This window comes from Chroicocephalus ridibundus, chromosome 3 (genome assembly GCF_963924245.1).
Source record: "Chroicocephalus ridibundus chromosome 3, bChrRid1.1, whole genome shotgun sequence".
Taxonomy (NCBI): Eukaryota; Metazoa; Chordata; class Aves; order Charadriiformes; family Laridae; genus Chroicocephalus; species Chroicocephalus ridibundus.
In genome coordinates this window covers 102,298,327-102,322,958 of record NC_086286.1, presented here as the reverse complement: position 1 = coordinate 102,322,958, position 24,632 = coordinate 102,298,327, and the positions used below count along the sequence as shown (strand labels likewise).

The window sequence follows — 24,632 nt, the reverse complement described above, 5'->3', positions numbered from 1 at the left end:
AAGAAGGGGAGAAATAAGAGGAAGAACAGAACATGGGGTCACTGGGGCAAGTGGAAGGGGTACTGAAGGAAAATAGACAAGAAACTCCTGGTGCTCTGACAGCAGAGGAGAAAGAGAAAGGATTTGGGGAGGGGAGGGAGAAGAGGAAGAAGGATTTGGGGAGGGGAGGCAGAAGAGGACAGAAGGAAGAGCATACTTTGTTTTTCCTTAGGAGAAAAAGCAAGATCCTATGTGAAGAAAACAGCAGAGGGAAAAAGAGGGAAGAGTTTGAGCAACGAGTTACAGAGGCAACTGGGATTTAATTTGGGGATTCAATTAAGTCGGAGAATACAGCTGTTTTCTAAAAAGATGGCAAGAATGAAAGAAAAAAAAAGACTTTGTAATGAAAAAGACTGTCTTGGTCTCAGTATATTCACCAGAGACACTTCACAGTATGAGAGCAGAAGCAAAATATCTGGGAGTTCACAAAGCAGACTCTGCAATGGAAGTGTTTAATTCTAAGTATGTGCTTAAATCTTTGCGGAATCAAGGCCAGACATTTTAGTAGTTTAACTACCTCTTTAGCATGCAATCAAGAAAAGAGCCCATGCAACCAGAGGTCCAGAAAAGGACGTGCAGTAAGTAAATGTATCTATACAGCTGCTTTAGGAACACACGGGTAAATGCTGTTTTGCTCCCTTTAGTTCTGTGAAATCAGATTTCCTCCCTTTAATAAAAAGTGATAAAAAGGAGTTCTGTACTTTTTTCACCTGGCAGAGTTTACCCAGTACCTTGCCTGCTCTACAGATTTTACTGCAGGTGAGTATTGTTTGGTCTTCTCCTAAATAATTTTCTATGCATACAAAAACAATTAAAAAAAACCCAACCCAACAACTTTACTGTGTAATATTTTGGACAAAAATGTTGAGCAGCCTCTGGGGATGGGGAGGGAGAAGGAAGAGGAAGAGAGTTTTCAATTTCTTCCAGTAAGCCAAAACCAAATTGGAATGTTCCACAAATGGTATAGACAGTATAAAGTCCCCACGATCAAGGTCACTAGGAATGGTGATAATCACCACACCAGCCCAATGACTGTGAAGTGCAGGATATAAAACCGCAAACAGGGTAAATGAGCAAACTTTTCATAACTAAAGTGTGTTAAAAGGAAAATGAATCCAAGCAGAAACTGAACTCCATGTTGTAATCAGCCCTTTGTCAGCTTGTTTCAGCAAGAGTTCCAGAGCCAGATCCACAGCTGCTACCACAGCTGGAAGCATGGAGCCTCCTGAGAAGCCAGTTGCAGACTCAGATGCTGCTGTTTCCTGTTTATTATTATAGTGTAAGTTCGCATATAATTTACCATGTTCACTGCAGATGTATTTATTTTTATTGGATGTTCGTGCTAAAATGTATATGCCTATCATTTGGTGAATTCATAATATTAAGGTTGATATATTCTGTCTCTCTGGAAAGGAAGCCATTTGTTAAAAACAGGCAATCTTTACTGTAAGGAGAGAGGAAATACAAAGAAGAGAGGAGGGAAAGGAGATTCTTCCAGAAACAGACTCTCCAAGCCAAGCCCAGAATGTGTAAATATGGCCAGATTTTTTTTTTCTCACATTTGATTTAAAAAAAAATGAAACAACAACGTCTCCACGTATTTAGTGCCCAGTTGCAAGTAATATATATGCTATTCAAAGTGAAATCCTCCAGTAATAATATTCGTTATTACTTTTAGAATGCCCAGAAAACACCATTAAATTTTGAACTATGTTCTAGAAAATAACTGCTCAATGAAGGGCCCTATAATGAAGGGCCACTTAACCACTTAAATTTCAATAACTATATCGAATTATCCATGGAGCAATCAGTAACATAATAGCAAGCACACTGTATTGTTACCTTATAATTTCATACTAACATTTCAAGTCTAATTTTCCACTACCCTTTAAGAAGAAACAGGGATCATTTTTACTTCCCACAGGTATTGCTTTTTTTTTAAGGAAAAAAAAAAAAAAAGCAGCTCTTCTGGCCTACTAATAATTTTCTATCTGCAGACACACAACAAATAGGTAAAAGTTGGTATAAAGTTATTCCTAAGGAAAATCTCCCCTCTTACTGCAAAAATCCAGTATGATAGAGTTAGTACAATGGCTCCTACATCCAAAAGTAGATGTCCTTAACCTGTCCTCAGTACAGAGAAATGCACCAAGTCCCCACATCCCAGCAATCTCCGCTTCTCCGGCTTCTCCAACTTCTCCAGGGGACCGTGACCAGCTGGCTGAATACAGTGTAACCCTGTAAACTTGTTTACCATTCCCACACTAAAATGTGTTGCTTCCAAGTCTATTAAATGTTCATCTACATTTTGTTGTTCTCATAATCCAAATGTAGACTCACTCACAGTGATATGAAGGTGTTAAATTGGTTTTACTATCTAAAGAAGTGATAACGGTATACATCACGCTACTATCAGTGTAATTGTGGCTATGCTAAACTAAACAGTGTAGTCTAAAAATGTAGTTTTAAAGTAATGTGAAAAACCATATGTACTCCAGCACTAAATATTCCAGAATACCAGAAAATACAAGATCAAAGTTTCCATCTGTATTCATAAAACATACACAGCTTTAAACTGTGCAAAGAATTGTGCAAAACTGAACTGTTGGCGTTTATCTCATGGTACTTCTAATTAGGTATATAAAATACAATATTGTAAGGCCATCCAAATATCCTGAATTATGGTATTTAAGAACTGTAATAAAAGAAATAAAGAGTATTATGGAACTGAATTATAAAGACCAGATTGTCTTGATAATTAGAAGTTTCAGATAATCAGGATGTTTTTTTATAAACAAAACAGATTTCATTATTAGTTTCCAGAATTACTTGTTATAAAGTATATAAATATAATAAATATAAATATAACTGATGTGTTCTTCCACATGTATTGCTTTTTAAAATTAATCCAAATAGCACTAGCACAAGATAAAGATAAGAAAAATAAATTCTTTCTCTTTAAGTTTCCACTATTTTGTGTCTTCCCTTGTGTATTCGCATCAAAGTAAAACAATAATTATTTCCTATAATCAACAAGGAATTATGTATGTCATAACCTGTAACCTTTATTATAACATAATACAAAAGGTAGTAATAATAATATTGCATACAATCATTTGTTTGGTATCTATTTGTCATAGCAAAAAAATATTGCTATATTTCAAGTATATCAACCGGTATTTGAATTCTATACAAACACAGATGTAAGTCAAATATCGATACGTTTTAATATGTTTTTATGTATTGTGAACTTCACCATACTGCTCATTCTTAAAAGACACAAGACTATAAACAAAGGAATTGCATACACCAGTTTAGAATTAATGTGTGATTACATACGCTTTAATTTATGAAGCAGCAGCTTTGTAAGGAAATGCTTCTATTTTACAGCAAACATTTCCATCTGTTTTTCTAAAGCTGAACCTCTAAACATTTGCATACACGTTCACATTTACACATGCAAATAGTCTAAATGGCCTCAAAAGGGCTATTCACATGAGAATTTTTCAGGACTGGGACATAAATACAGCTTTTAATTGCTGGTCACGGAGAGGTGTTTTTTGGTAGAGGAAAAAAAATTACAGCCTTTCAGCTCTTATGTTGTCAGTTAATTTTTATTAGGACTAAGACAGTCCTACACAGAACTGAATGCTTCAGAGGGAGACAGTCTGACTTTATTTCACTGTAACAGGACAAAAAGTAGGTACTGAAGTACCCCTCATTGAAAAGGGGGAAACACAAGTCCTTACTTCCTTACGGTTCTTCTATTGTACTGATTGCAATTTATTTCTGTGTCTTTTTAAATTTTGGAAGACATTAACTTGGAAGAATCTAGCTAAATCAGAATTTACTTAACATTTTCTTCACATGTACACTTAATTTAAAAATGCATTTAAATTAAAGCAGAATTAAAGTGACTACTTGCAATTACCATTTGCCATAGTTTTTCATCAATCCTGGCTGTTTGGCGTCATTTTTAATCACTGAAAAAGATGTGATATTTTTAATAGTACCTCAGTTCTGCATTAAAAAGTGCCATTCTAAAACCAGCAGTATTTTGTGTCATTTCACATGCAAAATATGCATAGGAATAATTAGCTGACCACATAGTTTGTAACTGATTTGGCCCCGTGTCTTCACAGAATATGTCCCAGATGTTATTGTAAAGTTTTTATGAATGTACAAAAAAATAAAAAATAAAAAAACCCTTTATGATGCTAATAAATACTCTTAACTTCTCAGACCATACGCAAGATTTCAGTTCTTCATAAACATTTGAACTAATTTAGTAAACATTTAGAAAACTGTGTACTGTGCTACAGATTTTAAATGTGACAGCTGACAACATAGATTTTCTGGATGATGATCGAGTCAATGTTAGTGCAGCTGTAGCAACAGTAAGACATGCAAAAGCTTAAAGTTTAGTTTCAACTGATTGAGTGCATTTTTCATAAGATTCAAGGATTGCCAATGATTTACGTTCACTACATAAATTCTGAATTGCCAGTAAAAATACGAAATAAAATTTAAACCCTTTAAAATTATTTTTGGAAGTATTTTTCAACTGCACAAATAAGGAGTTAGGGCAGGGATTAAATTATCCATTTCCTGCAAATAAATAACACTTTAAACAATAATAGTGCTTTAGAAAGGAAACAATCTCTGTATTGAAATTAATAGAAATACAATTTGTGCATATTAATATTTTTATTACCTAAGTGATTCAAGCAAAATATTTAGCCTACATAACTAATATTAGAAGCCAAAACGTGTAGTCCTGGGAGCTTGCTTAAGCAACGGCTGCAGGTTTTGCCCATGGTTCTTTAAAAGTAGCCAATCTCTGAAAGGGTGATCAAAAACAAAATGTCGATTCTCGGTGCAGAGTACAAACCTTTGTCCATACAGTCCACAGGTTCATTTTTTGCTACCTTGCATCACAAACCCTATTAAGACATTTATTGTATCTGTTCTTATTTACATAAATGACAAGGTGCTAATCCTTAGCGTATACACACAAGCAGGATGGGATTCATCTGTTCTAAATTCTGAATTCAAAGATAATAATCTACAACCTATGCCTTAGATAGGCCATCTATAGGATGACTAACATAGGATAGGACCCAAGCTCCTCTGCAGCCAAGAGGATGGATCACCCGGAGAGTTTAATAACCCCATACACTGGTACAGGTTAGGGGCCAACCTGCTGGAATGCAGCTCTGTAGAGAAAGACCTTTGAGTCCCGGTGGACAACAAGTTGACCGTGAGCCAGCAATATGCCCCTGTGGCCAAGAAGGCCAATGGTCTCCTGGGGTGCATTAAAAAGAGCATGGCCAGCAGGTTGAGGGAGGTCATCCTCCCCCTCTACTCTGCCCTGGTGAGGCCACATCCGAAGTACTGTGTCCAGTTCTGGAATCCCCAGTTCAAGGACAGGGAACTACTGGAAAGAGTCCAGCGGAGGGCTACAAAGATGATCAAGGACTGGAACACCTCTCTCATGAGGAAAGGCTGAGAGACCTGGGTCTGTTTAGCCTGGAGAAGACTGAAAGGGGATCTCATCAATGCTTATAAATACCTAAAGTTGTCAAGAGGATGGGGCCAGGCTTCTTCCAGTGGTGCCCAGTGACAGGACAAGGGGCAACGGACACAAGCTGGAACACAGGAAGTTCCATCTGAATGAGGAAAAACTTCTTCACGTTGAGGGTGACAGAGCACTGTAACAGGTTGCCCAGAGAGGTTGCGGAGTCTCCTTCTCTGGAGATATTCAAAACCCACCCAGATGCTTTTCTGTCCAGCCTACTCTAGGTGAACCTGCTTTGGCAGGGTGGTTGGACTAGAAGATCTCCAAAGGCCCCTTCCAACCCCTACCATTCTGTGATTCTGTGATTATCCTAAGGCAGGTACTTAAGAAAGCACATATGATAAATCACAGCCTGAAGGCTGCCTGCTTCTCTCTAGTAACTACAAGCGCATTTAGGATGATAAGCTCAGACTTGTCATGTGGTCATGCTCAGATCCGCCTCATGTTACAACAATAGTTGTAAATAATATGTAATTATTTTCAGTAAGTAGAAGCCACACAACAAAATAAAACCTGAGAACCATCTTCTCCGTGAAATTAATTAACAACCAGTCAAACCATGCGCACCAATTCTAAATACTGAATGTCAACCGATGAGTTATGTAACATCCTATCCTTTTGTTTCCAAAATGCTGGTTTTGAGGTCATTCAACAGAAACTCTCATATTTCAATTTCTGTAACTGTGAGTTTCTGCCCCTGCTTGACTTGCCTATGCGATACTTCAAATACAGATCAGGATATAAAGCATAAAGAACAACTTGCCACAAAGCCTCGATTGTCTCAGCATTTAGAGAATTTTGCATGGAATTGGGATAAAAAAATGCCATTTATTCTATCTGCCAGCTTCTGCAGTAGCAGCTAAATATGGGATCATAAATGAAGATCATAAATCGCAGGCTTTGACAGCTAATTATTTTTTGATTGTTTTATCTCCAGGAAAAAGTCACCTTGGTTGCATTGAATATTTCTATGAAATCTCTGTTTAAATTTTACTTTCTGATTATCTTTTCCACACCTTTTTTAATCGAGGAATGGAAGCCCTGTGTTTTATATCATTAAATACAATGTAAAACTCTACAAGTCTTCTAAATGTACCGAAATATTTGGGAACTAATGAAAATTACTTCCACTCAAGTCCTAATTAATTCCCTATAGTAGTGCAGGCTTTTGTTGGGTGTTAGTACCAAAGAAAATTATGGTTTAGTCTTCTAGAATGAAGTTGGAAATGACAGTCTGCTTCCATAACCTTCCGACTCACAAGCAGGTGAAATGTTGTAAACAGATGTACTTACTTCCTGGATTTGGCATTCAAATCTGATGCTTCTTCTTTACGGGTATTTTTTAATTTTTTAACTAATTAAAAGTTTTAAGTCCACCTTAAAGAGCTTTGTTCAACTGCTAAGAGATCCACGATTAAAAAAAGATCCTTCTGAATTCTGCATTTCTATGTTTGTGCTGCTGCTATTAGTTTTCTGGTTTTTGGAATTCTACTCAACAAAAGACAGTACACTGCAGCTTAAAAGTAAGTACTGAGGCAGATGGACACTAAAAAATCCTTTTTTTATTTATTTCTGAGCAATCATTCCATCTCGGAGCTTCCTACAGATTCCTGTAACTCTGCAACCCATGAGGAGTGCATCTGAATGAGTATGAACGTGCACGAACAAGACTCAATAACGCACAACACTTGGTAATTATTCTCTTGAAAAGGTATTTGTCCAGACACTGACCCATAGCAACATTTATTTCTCATTAATTACTATTTTGCCTCCTCAAAATCTCCATGGGAGGGATTTTTTAAAAGTGCACTCAAAGTCCAATCGGATTGTGCTAACCAGTTTGCTTTTATCTTCTAACTTATTAATATACTCAAAAGTTTCTTTTCACATTTTCATATACTGAAATCCATATTCAGTGGATGTTTTAGATACTCAGAATTATTACCTCAGGTTTTTTTATTATGAAATAAGGCTCCATATTCTGCAATTTAGATTCTCAGCAGATTTTTAACAATTAGCTACTTTATTATTGAATTATGTTAGATCCCCTGGGCAAATACCAGACAGTCCTCTCCTAAAATTTCTGATGTGTTCAAGTGTAACATTAGTCCAGCATTTTATCTGCTGATGCCTCAACCTCTAATTTTCACTGGATAAATTAGTTCCCAAGCTAATATCCTGTGATGAAGACAGTTGTAACATAAACATAAATGTAGTTTATCTTCAATATCCTCTCTAATTGGATTCTTTACTTGGTTATAATCCCACAAAGCAAATGATGCTGTCAGTGGCTTCCTACTTCTGAATGATTCACTTTTCTTAGACCTGTAAGCCCGAGGAAGAAAGATATAGCTGGAGTGAACTTACATCATGTTCATTCATGACTTTGAATCTGTTCGCTTTGTAGCATATCTGATATTAAGGAGTCCACTGTTGAAGCGCTGTGTAACATACTGCACCTGGCGCGACAGACTCAATAAAATTGTCCTGCCTGTACTGTGTGAAGTTTGCCTAGGTTTGCACGCTGAAGTGAAATCGGAGATCTTTGTACTGGATGCATAAAGTAAGCACTTTTAAAACATAATCTGATTGTATTTTCTTTGAATTCAATTATCCTATTTCTCTTCATCTCTGTACTGCTGTTATTTCTGTTTGCTTCATTACCTGGTTCTTGATTCCCCTCTCTTTTTATCTCCTTGCTTTGTTTTCCTTCTTTTTGTTTTGAATTATTATAATTTTTTTTGTGCTCTGCTTCTGTTTGACTATTTTCCACCCTTTACTTCTTCCTCTCTGTACATGCCTTCCCATCCTGCTGCTTTATCAATTTTTTCTGCTGCGTGCAGAAAAAAACCTGCCCCACACTGTTCTTCAGATAGCAGACAATAAATGTATGGGAATGTTGTAGAATCCTACCATGGGAACAGTCATTTCCATCACGTCACTGTATGAGTGCCAGAATAACTGCTACTGGTCTATTAGAAATGCCTTAGACATACAATCTGCGGGGAAGAAAAAAAGCAGCAGGTTTCCACTTTCTTAAACATGTGAGAACTATCGCACAGAAGGTAAGTTAACATTTTAACATCAATATAGAGTACACCACAGGCGGTTCTTCATCATCTGCAGTTTACATCTTCTGGACTAGTTGCAAAATCCATTTGTTGACACCCATACTATCCAAAAACATATACAATGCATAGGCTTTGAGGATTCCCTTGATGGTTGGGTGCCTCTGTTGTGCCATTTGGTTGAATTTTGTTAGTGAAATACAGGAATTTGAAAGAGGAAATATTGCCTGACATGCCTAGCATAGACATCTGAGAAAACCAGAAAACAAAAGTTTAGCACAAAAATGTTCACCACTGCCTAAGGTTTGTTGCAATACACGTGCTGTCTTTTATGAATTGACTGCCTATTCCCTTATCCACATCTACCTGGGACCTAAAACTCAGGCATCCCTGAGCTTGATCCTCCTGGAAAACTCAAACTGCTAGTTATGTTTGCAGCTCAGAATATAGTTTCACAAAAATGTGGCAAACAGTAGCAGAGACCTTTTAGACAACAGCCCTCTTATAAGAGAAGTTGCTTCGGAAGGCAAACCCTGGCTCTACCTGACAGATTAGCAGCTAGGTAGAGTATTTAAACTCTGGTACAAGTTATTGTTTCTTAATATAGTGAAAGTCCTTACTTCTCTATGCAGTGATTTTCTATCTGAAATGTATAACCAGGCTAGGGAAAAAGGACCCAAGCTTCTATGACCTATCCTTAGTTGGACGTGTATGTGTGTTAACATCCTTGGGTTGGACAAGATGATCTCCGGAGGTCCCTCTCAACCTAAACTATTCTGTTACTCTGTGATCCTCTGAGAGTGAGGTATAACTACATGTCAGATATCCCTTTCTCAAGACAAATGTTCAAAATACCACATTATTGTGCAAAAAGTGAAGAGTACCATTACCTCATCACTATTTCTGAAGGAAAGAGAGATCCCAGTATTTATTCCCAGACAGGTTTTCAAGCACTTAGTCTCTGAGGTATCTACCTCTACCTATTTTCAAGTCTAGGTATTTTCTGAGCATGATATAGTTTGCATTACTAGTAATGTTCAAGGAATCTCACTGTTAAGTTTCTCCTTGAACCTATGTAAGCCTTTTTGCATTCACAAGGACCTTCACAAATAAATAATCTTAGATAAGTAACTCTGTGTAATGCAAAAGAAAATGGAAATGAAAAAGAAAGACTGTTCAAGGCCAAGTACCATTCAGGATTATTTCAAGTTTAAAAGAAGGTAACCTAGAGAAAAATAAATATTGGCCAATTCCAGAGTTTCATGCACTAGAGATTTCAAACTCTTCAATGCCTAGAGTTTTCAGAATAACTTATATTGAGAATAAGTTGTTTTTTTAGGAGTAAATTTGTTCTATCACTTTTATACCTTGATTCTACAGTGTATGAGGTGATATATTATCAACACTATAACAAAATAAAAGTATGCAGGGTAATTTTTAAGGCACAGGCAACAGTGTTATGACGTCTCAGCAGAAAAAGAAATCTATTCTGTCATCTGTGATGATAAAAATAAATTTGTATAATAGAACGGGAATGTTTACACACACAGTTTTTTTTTAATTTTCAGAGAAAACTAGTCACCATTAGTAGTTACAAAACACAGAGCAAAATTACTAAATATGTTCAATCTTTAAAAAAAAAAAATCACAATAAGGACTATTATTTCAGTTCATCTAGAATGTAAAAATTTGGTAGTGTACTTTTCTACTCGTACAAAAAAAACCCTCTAAGATCAACTCCAATAACTCTGTATTACTTAAGAATCTTTATATTTACCCACGCACTGGAATATTCATATTCCTTGCAGATTTAGCAACTTCTTCAAATTTTTCTATGCTTTCTTCAATTGAACAATTAATATTCATTTTGCTAAAAGATTCAGATGCCGCACCAAATACTGAGACTTCTGTAGCTCCTGCTGCAATCTGAAAAATACATTTCAATAAAACAGAATCATAACACTATGTTAAGAGATTAGATTAAGCATTTAATTCTGTATGACATTCTAGAATTTTAAAGTACATTACATCATCCATATCTAAAATATAAGTTTCATTCCAATTTTTTGCATACAGATTGAATCAAATTTTGAGTTCATTCACTATGGCATATTTCCTTCCTCTTCTTAGCAATTAGGTAAAAATATTTTCAGAGTGATAAAGGTATTAAGATATAGGAAATCCTATGAACCAACTATGAAAGTAACAATGATTGATACTTATATTCATTTTTCAGAAAAGGAAAAGATCATATAACAACCCTGAAATATCCAACCTCTGTACAAAGCCTGTTCCTCATGAACGCCAGGAAGTCATTCTCATGCTTAGGAAAGCTCTGTGCCTGCATGCACCTATAGCAGCAACAAGAACCAACAGGGATTTCCTTATTAGAGCCAACTCAAGGATCAAGGGCTCCGTTGGCCCTGGTGCCATAGTCGATATGGATCATATGAAAACGTGTATGTGAGAGTCTGGTGAGAAATAGTCTCAGAGCAAATACCAGTCTAGAAAATGTGTAAATGTGGTGACTTCACTGAAGGGGCAATTAGTCTGAGCTCAGTACCTCAGTACTCGGTAAATCAATTAACTAGAATCCTGAAAGCGAAATTATAGGAGAAGAAAACAATTAAGCTTAGGAGAATAGCTAATTAATTAATTCTAACTCTACAATGGAAATAATACTCTTGTTCTATGAAAAAGAATGGAGCTTTTCCCTTTGATAGAATCATAGGGTTGGAAGGGACCTCTGGAGATCATCTAGTCCAACCCCCCTGCCAGAGCAGGATCACCCAGAGCAGGTTACACAGGAACACGTCCAGGCGGGTTTGGAATGTCTCCAGAGTTGGAGACTCCACCACCTCTCTGGGCAGCCTGTGCCAGGGCTCTGCCACCCTCAAAGGAAAGAAGTTCCTCCTCATGTTTAGGTGGAACTTCCTATGCTCAAGTTTGTGCCCATTACCTCTTGTCCTGTCCCCAGGCACCACTGAAAAGAGCCTGGCCCCATCGTCCTGACACCCACCCTTTAAGTATTTATAAGTGTTGATAAGCTCCCCCCTCAGCCATCTTTTTTCCAGACTGAAGAGACCCAAATCCCTCAGTCTTTCTTCATAAGAGAGGTGTTCCAGTCCCCTAATCATCTTGGTAGCCCTTTGCTGCACCCTCTCCAGCAGTTCCCTGTCCTTCTTGAACCGGGGAGCCCAGAACTGGACACAGTACTCCAGTTGTGGCCTCACCAAGGCAGAGTAGAGGGGGAGGATGACCTCCCTTGACCTGCTGGCCACACTCTTCTTGATGCACCCCAGGATACTATTGGCCTTCTTGGCCACAAGGGCACATTGCTGGCTCATGGGCATCCTGTTGTCCACCAGGACTCCCAGGTCTCTTTCAGCTGAGCTGCTCTCCAGCAGGTCAGCCCCCAATCTGTACTGGTGCATGGGGTTATTCCTCCCCAGGTGCAGCACCCTACACTTGCCCTTGTTGAATTTCATAAAGTTCCTCTTTGCCCAACTCTCCAGCCTGTCCAGGTCTCCCTGCATGGTGGCACAGCCTTCCGGTGTGTCAGCCACCCCCCCCAGCTTTGTGTCATCAGCAAACTTGCTGAGGGTGCACTCTATCCCCTCATCTGCTTCTGTAGGATAAATGTCTAAGCTTCAGCAACCCTTAAAGGAACAAATATCCTTTCAAACAGAAGGAAGGAAAAAAAAAATAGCAGCAAGAAAGAACTCAGCAATCACCTACAACTATTTTTGCATTGGTTTCCTTTCATTATGTCACTAAATACAGTATAGAGATACATCAGACCTAATTCAACTCATACAACCTCCCATTGCAGACAAAGTTGTGGCACTATAAATCTGACTATTGATAGTTAATTCGTCTATGTACAGGATTCTGTTTTAGCAGAGATTTTATATGCAGTATAGAAACTGAAAGACAGTTCATTTCATTTAATTGACTCTTTCCTCATTCTTCTTCACTACCTTCCAATAAGAAGACACTCTTCATAAACTTTTCTAGGGCCAACAGAACTGTCTTTCTCTGTACACACAAGCATCACTTGTAGGAACTTGCAAAGACTGTTTGATCAATACTTCCATTAAAATACAAATATATAGATCTTAACACCACTCTGTGAATTTGCCCATTTTTCACAACGAAAACGGAGAGGTTTTAATTAAAAAAACTATAGCTTAGCTGTAACAGGACAGGTTGTAGAACATTAAATAGCTAGTTTATGGTATTGAACTGAAATGGTCTGAAACATGAAAGAGGTAATTGTGGATATCTTCTATGAAGGCACTTACAGCAGAATGAAAACCTTGAAGATTAGGCGTGAGAACAGGATACTGGACTCCAGGATGCCGCTCAATACCCCTCATTACTTCTTTGTGATCTGCCATCTAAAATATATAAATAATTTGTACTGATCAGCAGTTATTTTCTGACTTTATACAGCTAAGCAGAAATTAGCTCAGACTGTTTTTTTGCCTTCATTAGGAATACAGTTCATACAAAAAGTGTAACAACAAAGGGGTTAAACTGATCATGTACAAGCACTCTTCTTTTGTATTTCTTAACTTTTGAGTACTTGAGTTGCAAGCTTTCCAGGTCTATATGAATACAGAATTGGGTCTAAGACTTCTACGGTGTTTCTTTTTGTGTGTATATGTAAAAACACAATTTGCATCATTTCAAATTGCCTGATCACTTTGCATGATCAAATTGCATGATCACTTGTGATCAAGTTCATCATCAACTGTTATTGCAACTTCAAACTTACCTCAATGGACTCAATAGGTGGAAATAACAGAATAACTGATATATTAAAACCACCCAAATCTTGAAAACTTCAGCACTCTGATAAATGCAACTTCTCAATCTTAAGCATAAGTGAACCTGAATTACTCAACACTGTAACCAACATATTTGAAAAGACTACTCACAAGTCTATCCGTAAGAATACAGCAAAATCCAGTTCTCTGCATAATGTAACATTTTAATATACTTAGAATTTTCTTACAAAAGAAGAAAATCTTCATTATAGTAAAGGCAAACACCATTATTTTATTCAAGCATTTGTTTTCTTTAGCCTCCCCTCACAAAAGAAACTCTGCCTTTTTTAAGATATTCTTACATTTTTCTCACTCAAGATTAAACATACTCCATGTACTAATCAAGAAGATGAATCAAGACTGATTCATGTAATAAACTGTACATTATTTACACAGGTACATTTTCTTGAAAGAAGTGGAAGAAAAATTAGTTTATTTTTTAATAGTGTGTCTGCCTGTAAACAAAAGAGTTAATAAAACACATCCCTCATATTTCATGTCTTACAGATTTTGAGTTTTAAAAAATGAATAGTGTACTTTAAATGCTTTTTAAATCAGCTTTCATAAAAGAAAATCTTCCAAGCAAACAGTATTAAATTGGATTTCTGATTCTTTCCACACTGCTGAAAAGTCATTTGAGGAGTACAGTAAGAAAAGACACGTGAACTACAAAGCTTTCATTACTCCTTACTTCCAAGAGATACTTTATTGATTTTTGCAGTACCACAATTCTAAATATGTTACATTAAATTATACTGGATTATTAACTGACAATACCACTGGCAACCTGGAATCTTCCTGTCACTGGTTTCCTACTATGAAAATTAACGGATTAAAAATAGCAGAAAATGTAAGCCCAACATGTATCTGTAAGGAAGTGGATATATGGTATGAAAAGTGTCTTATAGTCAGACACAACTCACTTCTCATCAGGAGACAAGTGACTGCATAAAGCAACTTTTTGTAATTGCTTCCACATAAACTAAACCAGTCTGAGCAACTAACATACCTGACAGCCTCACAAAAAAAATTTGTTCTTAAAAAACCTTGGTTTTTTAAGAACAATTTTTCATTCCTTAATTTAATAAAAATAGTATCTACATTTCTCAGGGTAAGGAATAATGTTTGAAACTAAATGATTAATTAAATGGCAAATGCTGGAACTAATTCCACACTTTAAAATTATAGCCTGACTTAAAATGTACTAGAAAACCAAAACGACACTTTTTCAACCAGTATAAAGCTGCCAGTTCCAAATAATATTTTATGTATTACATTTGTCCCATTACTATTTTTCCTGTAAGTAAAATCCCATTTTAACACATACTGCATGTTATAAGATTTTAAATTGTAGTAAAATATTTCTTTTCCAAATTTCTTTAAAAATAAGCTTTTTAATAGTAGGTATTTATAATTTTTGGCCATTTAGGTTATAGGTGTGGGATCCTGTTTTATATGGCACCTAGCTACTGTGGAACTTTTTCTTTTAGCTTTTTTCAGTAAAAAACTGCCAAAAAAAACAGTGGATGGGAAGCCATAAAAGAGCTTTAAAATACTAAAAAAAGAAATAAGTGAATGAGTGATCTAAACATAACCGTGAATTCTATTCCCATGACCTATGAAAAGAAAAAAGAAAGGAGCAAAGAAAAGGCAGTCAAGACTGCAAACCCTATCAAAGCAACACAATCTTATCTTTTAAGTAAAAAACACTTTAAACACAAATTAAGCTATTAAAATAAAGTATTCAGACATGAATTTAAGATAAGAAGGGATTGTTCATTTTTTCCAAAACTGACAACCTTTGCTAAACTTGGTACTCCTAATGGCTCACATGAAAAGGAAGTAATTAAACAAGAAAGGAAGAAATCCACCTTTGCTTTAGACTTTTCCTTCTAGTGTTTAAAAACTTACATTATTCTCTGTTGTTGTAACTACTAAAGTTTGACGGCACTTCGAAAAACTTAGCCTCGCCACTTTTAATGGGCACGGCATCATTGCCCCTGCATTGACACCAAAGACATTCTGCATTGTCGCTGTTCTTTTCCCCTTTCCTTTTATCCTTCCTTTAGGCCCTTCCCTGGTGATCCCAAGAACACTGAAATAAATCAGAGGAGTCCCTCAGAGCGCTGTACAGCCAGTTTGCTCTGCTGACTCATGAATAAGAAAAACATTGATCGTACCATTTTTTTCTCAGAGGAAAGCCTGGAATACAGTCCAGGCACTGGATGCATTCTCAGTTTAAAGTGGACAAACTTTATATACATTTTGACAGAAGATGTGCAACAAACAATGTTAAAAATTGAAGTATTTTCTCAAATCAATTCATTTCATGTTTTGCTTTTTAAATATCTTGTGTAGTCTGTACTAAACATATAAGCACTCAAACGCCTCTGTGCAAACAAGTGCGTCATTTCTTGAAAATGAGTTTAAAGTACTGATATTTCCTTACTTGCCAGGAATAATTAAGTTTGCACAAACAGGAGCTGCATCCTATACTTCAGGACTAAGGCTGAACTTGCAGGGTTAAACGAAAACCTGGCACTCCTAATGTCAATGTAGTTTTGCTGCTGACTTCCAAAAGGCTTGGATTTTTGCTGAATTGTACCAAATGTAAAATTAATTTTCGAAAAATAATGAGCAAATCAAAAACTCAGTATGGCTGCTGATAGAGTGCTAGATCTGCAAAATAACTAATGTGCCTGACTACTACTACATACATGAAAGTCCCAAATTTAGATCTCTCAAACACATCTTCCAAATGTGGAAAATGAAATTCCACTTAGGTGAAAAGAAAAAGAAGTGTGCTAACTTTCTTTTTTACACCAATGAATATTAGTTCTCAGAAGAGTAGAAAAGAGCTAGGAAGAACATTAAATTATACTAATGATGTGTCACCATCTCAATTCTTTAGTTACAAGTATTTACATAAATAAAGAGCAAAATAAAATGCACAAGTACATTCTTTGTCTCCATTCCACAGCTGTCCACATTGATTGTAAAAAATTTTCTCTGCATAATTAACTGCAAAAAGTCACTGCACTTTTGTGAGCAAACTGAAAATCAGGATAGAATCTGCAACATCTCTCCTTAGCAAGAATCCTTCAACATGTAAGTGCGTCTGTGTTTGTATGCCTGTGTGTGTTTATGTTAGTGTTTGGAAAAGAAGGACCTGCACACTGGATAGCTACACAGAAACATACCAAGTGCAGCAGACATTTAAAAATAGTGTTTGGCTTCTAGTAAGAGTCAAGTTTCCGTGAAAGTCCACGCTATAGGCCTGGGGAATCTACTCCCTTGGTTTGGTGCTAGGGAGCACTCCTGAGAAGTTTACCCACTTTGCACAAGCCCTGTCCGCCTAGGTTTTCCTGCCCTGATCCTAGGTCTCTGAATTGGTGTTGCTTCCACAAGAAGTCCCTTCCACCATGACTGTTCCCCAGAGATCAGCCCCACTGCTGTTCATCTGGATACTCAAACTCAGGACTCTGCATCCCAACTGTGTCATGTTCTCAAATCTTTACCATTATGCGTACACCCAGCATCCTATATCCTGTCTGCCCTTTACTCAGTGTTTACTCTCCACACCTCTTATCCCCACTCAGCATCCTGTGACCAGTTCTCTCACTCCCCATTTACTGCTGTCCCTTGCAGATACACACACACATACAAATTCCTACTCTCGTGCTGCAAGGGGCAAATTTGGAATCACCTGCTATATTATTTCTGATTGGAGACCAATGACAATATTTAAGATTTCTCACATCCTATGTTGTAACCGTGGCAAATTGTACTCCTGGAATTTCTTTTGATCAGGACCTGGAGTGCTCCCCTCCTAGGAGTTTAGCTGCCTGCACTCAAGGCCAGATCACTGATAAGAAGACAGCAACTTGAGAAGCCTCAATCAGCCTTGGAGCTCACCAATAAAAGCTGGAAGATCAGCAGAGGCTCCCCCAAACAGCTCTCTTAAGAAGTCTTAACACGGCCCACACTCCCTTTTCACTCAAATTCACAGCAAAAGTTGCTTCACAGCAACTTTTAAGCTGAGACACCCTCATACTTCCTCCCTGCCTGAGAAACAGTGCAGCTGCACTTGGCCACGTACCTTACTGATTGGATCCAGACTACATCTCCCAGACTTGATTCTTGGCTTAACCTGGCACCTGCCACATCACTGCAGACTCACCTGAGTATGTGTCCTCTTGCCTGCCCTGGTTACCCGCACCAGACTTGCTCTGCTTTCACAGACTGCTGGACTGCCCTATGGTCAAGGAGGCTACAACCTCTGCTCCCCGTGTTATCACGCTTGGTTTCCAGCTCCCCTTCCCTTCTGGAGCAATCTGCTCTTGCTGCTGATGAGTTAGGGATTTAACCAGCTTTCTCCACAATTTACTGGCTTTACTTCAGTTTTGACTACTTTTTAGTAACTAGCTCAATTTCAACTGACCTGAATAAAAGCATAAAACTTCAAAACTGTGACAACGGCATCTGATTTTACAAATAAGCAACATTATTTCTGTTCCATTTTCTTGTATACAGGCAATACTACCGGAAAACAACACTGCATGGAATGGCATTTAAATTGAAAAAGTTCAGTTTCAATAAATTGAATGGCGATGATTTTACATACCTGAGGGACCCATTTGGATGAAACAAAACTGGTCACTTCTATTGCAGGCAGGCCTGTTTTGGAAAGCCGGTTGATTAACTCAATTTTGATATCAGTTGGCACTATCACCTATGGACATGAAGACATACTAAAGTAAAGTATTTCATGCAGTAAGAAACTTTTGTAAGTTAAATGTTCTCAGTACATAATCAATACTACTTCTTTTATATAATGAACTATAGTCATACATTATACCATAACTATACAGTTTCCTGACAGTAGGAAGCTACTGGATAAGCAAAGCACTAGACAGTACACATGATCCTACTCCTTTTTTTGTCCACCACAAAAGAATAAGGAACTTCCTCTGTGTAAATGGTTATAGATCTGGTCTCACTAATTGTTAGCAACCAACCACCAACCTAGCAAAGAAGCGACAAACGAAGTAGCCAAATTAGTCCAACCAGAGAAAAATGTGGGAAAAAAGCTCCACGGCTGGGGCTGAGTAATTCCATTCTGTTAATACTACCAACATCTTTGACACCAGTAACAACAATATACGTAAGCTTATCCTCCTGTTTGTGGAAACAGATGACTGTTTTCATACATGTACCGTATTTTAGATAGTCTCTTTCAATCTTCATCCATGCTTCCCTACCACCCTTCAGGCAAATAATATTATCAAAAGAGTAATTTTTTTTTTTCCATGCCTGTTCAGCAAAAAGTATGATGAAACCTATTGTACTATTCCTACCATAGCAGCACTTGTAGCACAAACACATACTATGAAGATAGCCAGTGTTTCATGGCATTTACCAATGATGTTATTGACTGACAAGACAAATTTGAGAAAAAGAAACGTCAGTTGAATAACAGAAAAGCTAGTTAACCAAGTATAGAAAGAAATTATATGGTTTAATATCTGGCTAAATAGTAATATACTTTTATTCTAATATATAAAACAGTTATTAATACAGAAAGAAATAAATATATTTATTTATAAGATATATATTTATATATAAGATAATATATTTATTTATAAGATAAGATATAAGAAGAAACATGATTAGCAGGATGGCTGTGTTTTACACAATGAAAATAACACAGGTATCCATGTCAAAACACACACAAAAAAAAAAAAAGAGAAAAATTACTTTTTCATTTTGTAATCCATCCCTTGGCCCAACTTCTACAATCTTTATGTACTCAGGCAGTCCAGATGCTTGAGATTCCTGAAATAAAAATCAATACTGAAACACAAAACAATGAAGGTCACCAAGATCAAAGGTACAGCTTATACTTGTCCTCTCATATGATTCTCGGTATAAAGTCATATTGTCAACATTAAGTTTGCTTAAGGCCTTTAAAAACCTATGAGAACATGTCCCACACCTTGAGTTAGGGAATGGAAGTTAAAAGCAGAAGTTATCCACGTGCATGTTCCACTGCTCCTCTGAGGCCACAAATGTTTATTATAAAAATGTACATAAAACCATAAATGAACATTGTGTTTTACAGAGTGAGAAATATTCCCATTTCAAAAAGCTTCCCAACGAATGATCCAGTCCTCCAAAATTCTAACTGAATGTTCTCAATTTAACTGAACGGTTACTTCTCTGTAAACGTTTGCAAGACTAGGCTATAAATCTGAAAATAACCGAGCAGCCAAGAAACGCTGAAGAGATTATTAATGAAAGATGAAAGTGATTCCTGAAGATGATGGTTTTAAAGAAGGATTTAAAGGATAACAAGGAAGGCCCCTGGTAGACAAGAAGAATTTTCCAGGTGTAAGAGCAGCTCTGGAAAGGCAGGAGGCTGATGGTGACAAGAGGGAAGGAAAGCAGTGGTAAGGTCAAAGGGCTAGGGAGAGCATGGGGAGTTGGAGGGGGAGGAAGGAGAAACAAGAACAGAAAAGCAGGTGAAGGGAAATGAAACTTCCTTTTTCATTATTTAGCTGCTCTGTTATTGAATCAAGTTGACAGGTGTGGTAGTTAACGTCACCCGGGCCTTTAAATCCTGAAACATTTCAGAGCAGTTTCTTAGACTGACCCCCAAAAGCTGTGTGTCTTCAAAAATACATCAAATGGACAACTTGGGGCAGGCCGCCTGCACCCGCAGGAGCGGACAGCGAGGGAGGGAGGCAGCCTCACCAGGAGCTCTGCAGGCTCCCTGTTTTCTGTATTGCACTGAATACGGAATCTGACCCAGTGTCTCCATTCCGGTGTTGAAAGCCTGTGCTGGGATTAGCACTAGCTACCAGTCGGAGAGCTGCTACCGCTGCGCCCACTGCCTCCCTGGAGAGTTACAGCCCATGGGAACAGCAGCACCGTCAACCCAGGGGGACGGCTCCCACCCACAGGAGTCGCAGCTTGCCCAGAGACCAGAAGTCACTTCTGCAGTGTGTAAATACAGCCACTAATCTCACATCATCCACAACCAGATGAAAATTCCATTTTTCATCCCTCCCTGTCCAGTATCATCAGTCAGCTAATTAGCAGACGCTAATTTCTCCTCCTGGTAATGGAAAATGAGCACTTCTACAGCTCCTTTGGTTTCTCCCCACGTTCTCAGTGCCTGTGGATTAAAGTAAATTCTCTGCAGTAACAGCACAATAATAGCCAAAACACAATAAACATATTTCAGAGCATTTACTGTATATTTATCTGAGCCCAGTAAAAAGAATGGGGAACAGCTGTATAGTATCTATTTGATCACGTGGAACATCTGGTAAGTTAAAACTCTGTCAGGCTGTGCTAAGCCCACACTCGCTGACAGTATAAACCTACTTAAATGTGAAGGTAAAACCTTCACATCTGCTGCATATTGTTTCTCTTTTTTTAAGTTATTTTCACAAATATGGCACCACTTCAGCACTACAGGCATAAATCTGGGTTATTTCATGATTATCAGATCCTTCTTGTTACAAGACAAATGCCACAGTTGCACTATGAGTAAAGCTGTGACTGGAACAAAATTAAAAAAAAAAGGAGCTAAAATAGATTATGTGAGCCAAAGCTTAATTTAGAGCATGAAAAATGTCCATAAAACTTCAGTGGCAAAAATGTTCTATTTCTAGGCCAAATCCTGTAAATCCTGTTCAGTTCCTACTGCGGTAAAACTTCTGCTGAAATCAAAGAGCTGTACCTGTCTTTACAGAACAGTTCACACAGCTACAGCACATGCAATAGCCATTCATGTGGCCGTTCAGAGGATGTCTGCAGCCCTTGGGTTTCGGAGGGGACAGAAGTTTGGAATGGGAATTGCAAAAGGCCTTCAAGTATTGATTTCTATTCTCCAGCTGTGATATTATCTCTTTGAGCCATAGTCCAGGTCTCTCATCCTCTGATTTTCTGTATAGCCTTCCTGTTCACTAGTCAGTCTCAGCTGCAATTTGCTGTTCTTGAACACGACACTGAGAAACGTGTACAGGATGATTCTCACAAGGGCCACGCAGTGGAAATTCAAGGCAGTACCACAGACAAATCCTTCCATTCTTTGAGCTGATGAACTAACAGTTTCAAGGAAATATCTTGGTTCGTAGTCCAGAAGAGTCTTGCTTTGCACTGAATTTCATCTAGTTTCATCTATAGTACACTGATCGCTCCTGTCTTCGAGGTCAACTCAGTTCCTCCTGTGTGGTATCCCAGTGTGGCACTGATAAAGTCTCCTCCTGTCTTTCTGTCATCAGCATATCACATTACTTTGATATTTCCTGGTGAAAGCATCTGGACTAACACGATTACCTTACTTTACCACAAACATATATTATCTCAAAAAATTTGGGTTAGTGCTATAGAAGAAACACATCTTAAAAAAAGACCACCAATGTCTCTTTAATAACTGGTCTAATAAATCTGTATTCAACATTATCTCTTATTTCCTCTTCAGACAGCTTCTTACTCATCTCACATATCCTGTTCTGATCATCTCTTTCCCCAACTTAACTAATAATTTCTGTTGTGCTGCATTGCTGAAGCTCTGATAACAAGCAAGTAAAAGGGAGGCAGAATACTTAGGTTCAGGCCCCTGTGTACTATTTATGCATTTTACAGTGTGTAATTACTGGATAAAACTCAGAAACAAATCAGAGACTACATGAGTACATGTACTATCTTCTGATGACTCTAGCATTTCACCATTCTCTGGTCCAAGCTAAATCAGAGGAGGAAAACAGTACCTCTTCACCTTAATCTCACCTGTCCTATGAATGAATATTCAGTAACCTAGCAGCTAGGCCATTCTGCTAAGAATTTTGGAGATACGTACTTGACTATGTTGTCGGGAAGAAAAAGATATTCCCTGCTTTCTTGGGAAGCCTTCTGACCAGCGTCACACTTGCAGAATGTTTGGACATCACTTGAAACACAGCTGAAGAAGTCACCTGAGCCACCAGTCACATTCTGTGCCAGGTTCAATGGCATCTGCATTCACTAGGCGAGTTTCAAATCCACAGAACAGACTGAAGTCTTTAAGAACTTATTCAGAGTTTAAACATGTCTCTGTTTGCTATCTGGATGGCATTAGACCTTAACCAGGACTTGGGCTTCCTGAATTGAGGGACTGAATGTCACGAACTCTAACTGGAGGATTCCAAATGTGCACCATCCCCTTAGGTAAAAGGAAGGATTGCTGGAACCAGCAATGAGACAAACTTAGAGAATTTCGACACCATCAAGTATGGCATTAAATAACCTACAGATAATAAATAGAAAATATAAACAGAAATAAACAGAAAAATGAGAAGTAGTTTTTATAAGAGAATCCAAAAAAGGTGAACATTACATAAATACACATTAAACACTAAACATGCCAGGTAAACAATCTTTTTTTCAGGAAAAGTATTTATGAAATTGTATTGTATGAAGTATTTTCACGTAACAAAGTATTAAAAAGTAGTTATGGTAGATATTTAGAGGTGACTGCTTATTGAATTATACAGTGGCTCTGTTAAAAAGTAATGACTACCAAAGTACAATGTTTGAAAAATCAAAAAGGAAATAGTTGACATAAAAGACTAAGGGCCTGGAAAATTTGTTTTTTCCATGTATCGAGCCTTGCCAAGGGAGAACAAAAAGCATATAAAACCACAAAATATTGCCTCCCTCAAAACAGAATGCAGCCACAGAGTCTTTTAAAAAAAAATTAAAAAAGAAAAACGGTACCATTCAGCTTGAGAGATTGAATGCCAAATTTCTGTATGGAAACATTTTCCCTGAGTTATAAATAGCTGAATATTCAAGTTTATTATAGAAAATCCTAGTAACCCTTAATTAGAGCAGTATAATCTTCTTAACATAACCATAAATGTAATCAAATTATATAAAAATACTTTTTTAAGCTCTGTCACTGCTTCAGAACTTCTAGTAAAGGTGCTGAGGTTCATTCAGCCTTCAGATTTTTATTCTATGCAGCTCATTCATATCGCCACTAATGGCACAGGCAAATATTACCCAGAGCTGCTCAGAAATAACTGAAAGGACACAAAAGTAAAGGAGAAGAATCTGAAGGTTTAGGTCTTTTCAATCTTTCTAACCAAGCAAAAAGGAAGCTCTGCTTTCCTTTTCCACAAGGTGGTGTTCTGGCATAGAGGACAACTGAGCAAAGGTAGGTCCATCTTGTGCAAGGAAGAATTATTCAGGAAAGCAGTTCTAAACAAGGATCAGCAGGGTGGTGGCATCAGAACTCCATATATATGTGCAGTGACAAGGACAAATGCCCAAAAACTGGGAGAAGGCTCTGAGATAAATAATACAATTGCTGGAAGGAGAACAAAGAAAACAGTGGTCAATGTTCTGAACACAGATGTCTCTGAACTTTACAAGACATAGAGGAAATAAACAGGAAGACATTAAAATATTAGTACATAATCAAATAATGATTGAAGTGGTATTGCAAAGACTTGTTTATATAGTTCACACTGCTGGAAGGCAGATATAAAACATATTCATTCCCGAAGCAACTAGGGGGGAAATGAAGAAGATTCACCTGTGAGATATAAAAAATATAAACAGATATTCAGAAAACAGTGGGTCATACCTGGTAAATATCCCTCACTAAATATAAACTGAGTATGCGTCCTAGAACTTCTGCCATATGCTGCTGACATGACCACTGGGAGAACAATAGCCAGGAAGAGGCCATGACTAGCAACAAAACTCATCAGCCCTTGAGAGGCTTTCATTAAGTAATTTTTTCTTATGATATCACTGCATATTCATGACCTGAATGATAGCACAGAAATACCACAAACAAAGCAGTTGCAAGTGCTTTAGACAACAGGACTGGAATTCAAATTTCCAGTGACATACTAAAGAAACAAATATGATGCATTTCAATAAAAACAATACATAACACTTAAGACTATCCTTATTGTATCTGACATTGACTGACTAATTTTTGCACGTTTGTCCTTTACAAATTCTATCACGTATCATGCTTATTTCTCCGTTTTAATAATTCTGACTTCCCAAAAAAAGATTTCTATAAAATAGAAGATAGAGTGTACCTGAAAA

General features: G+C 37.4%; 1 protein-coding gene across 2 annotated transcripts in view; it reads right to left on the bottom strand.

The window, feature by feature from the left end:
* HMGCLL1 (3-hydroxy-3-methylglutaryl-CoA lyase like 1) overlaps positions 1-24,632 on the bottom strand; it is an 88,484-nt gene that overhangs the window by 44,757 nt on the left and 19,095 nt on the right. The window contains exons 2-5 of one of the 2 annotated variants that reach the window (XM_063330295.1): positions 19,275-19,352; positions 18,142-18,249; positions 12,990-13,085; positions 10,463-10,611 (exon numbers count right to left, since the gene is read on the bottom strand). In XM_063330295.1, coding sequence (XP_063186365.1) covers positions 10,463-10,611; positions 12,990-13,085; positions 18,142-18,249; positions 19,275-19,352 — 431 coding nt within the window. The remainder of the gene's footprint in view (positions 1-10,462; positions 10,612-12,989; positions 13,086-18,141; positions 18,250-19,274; positions 19,353-24,632) is intronic. The other variant, XM_063330297.1, reaches the window with a different exon arrangement.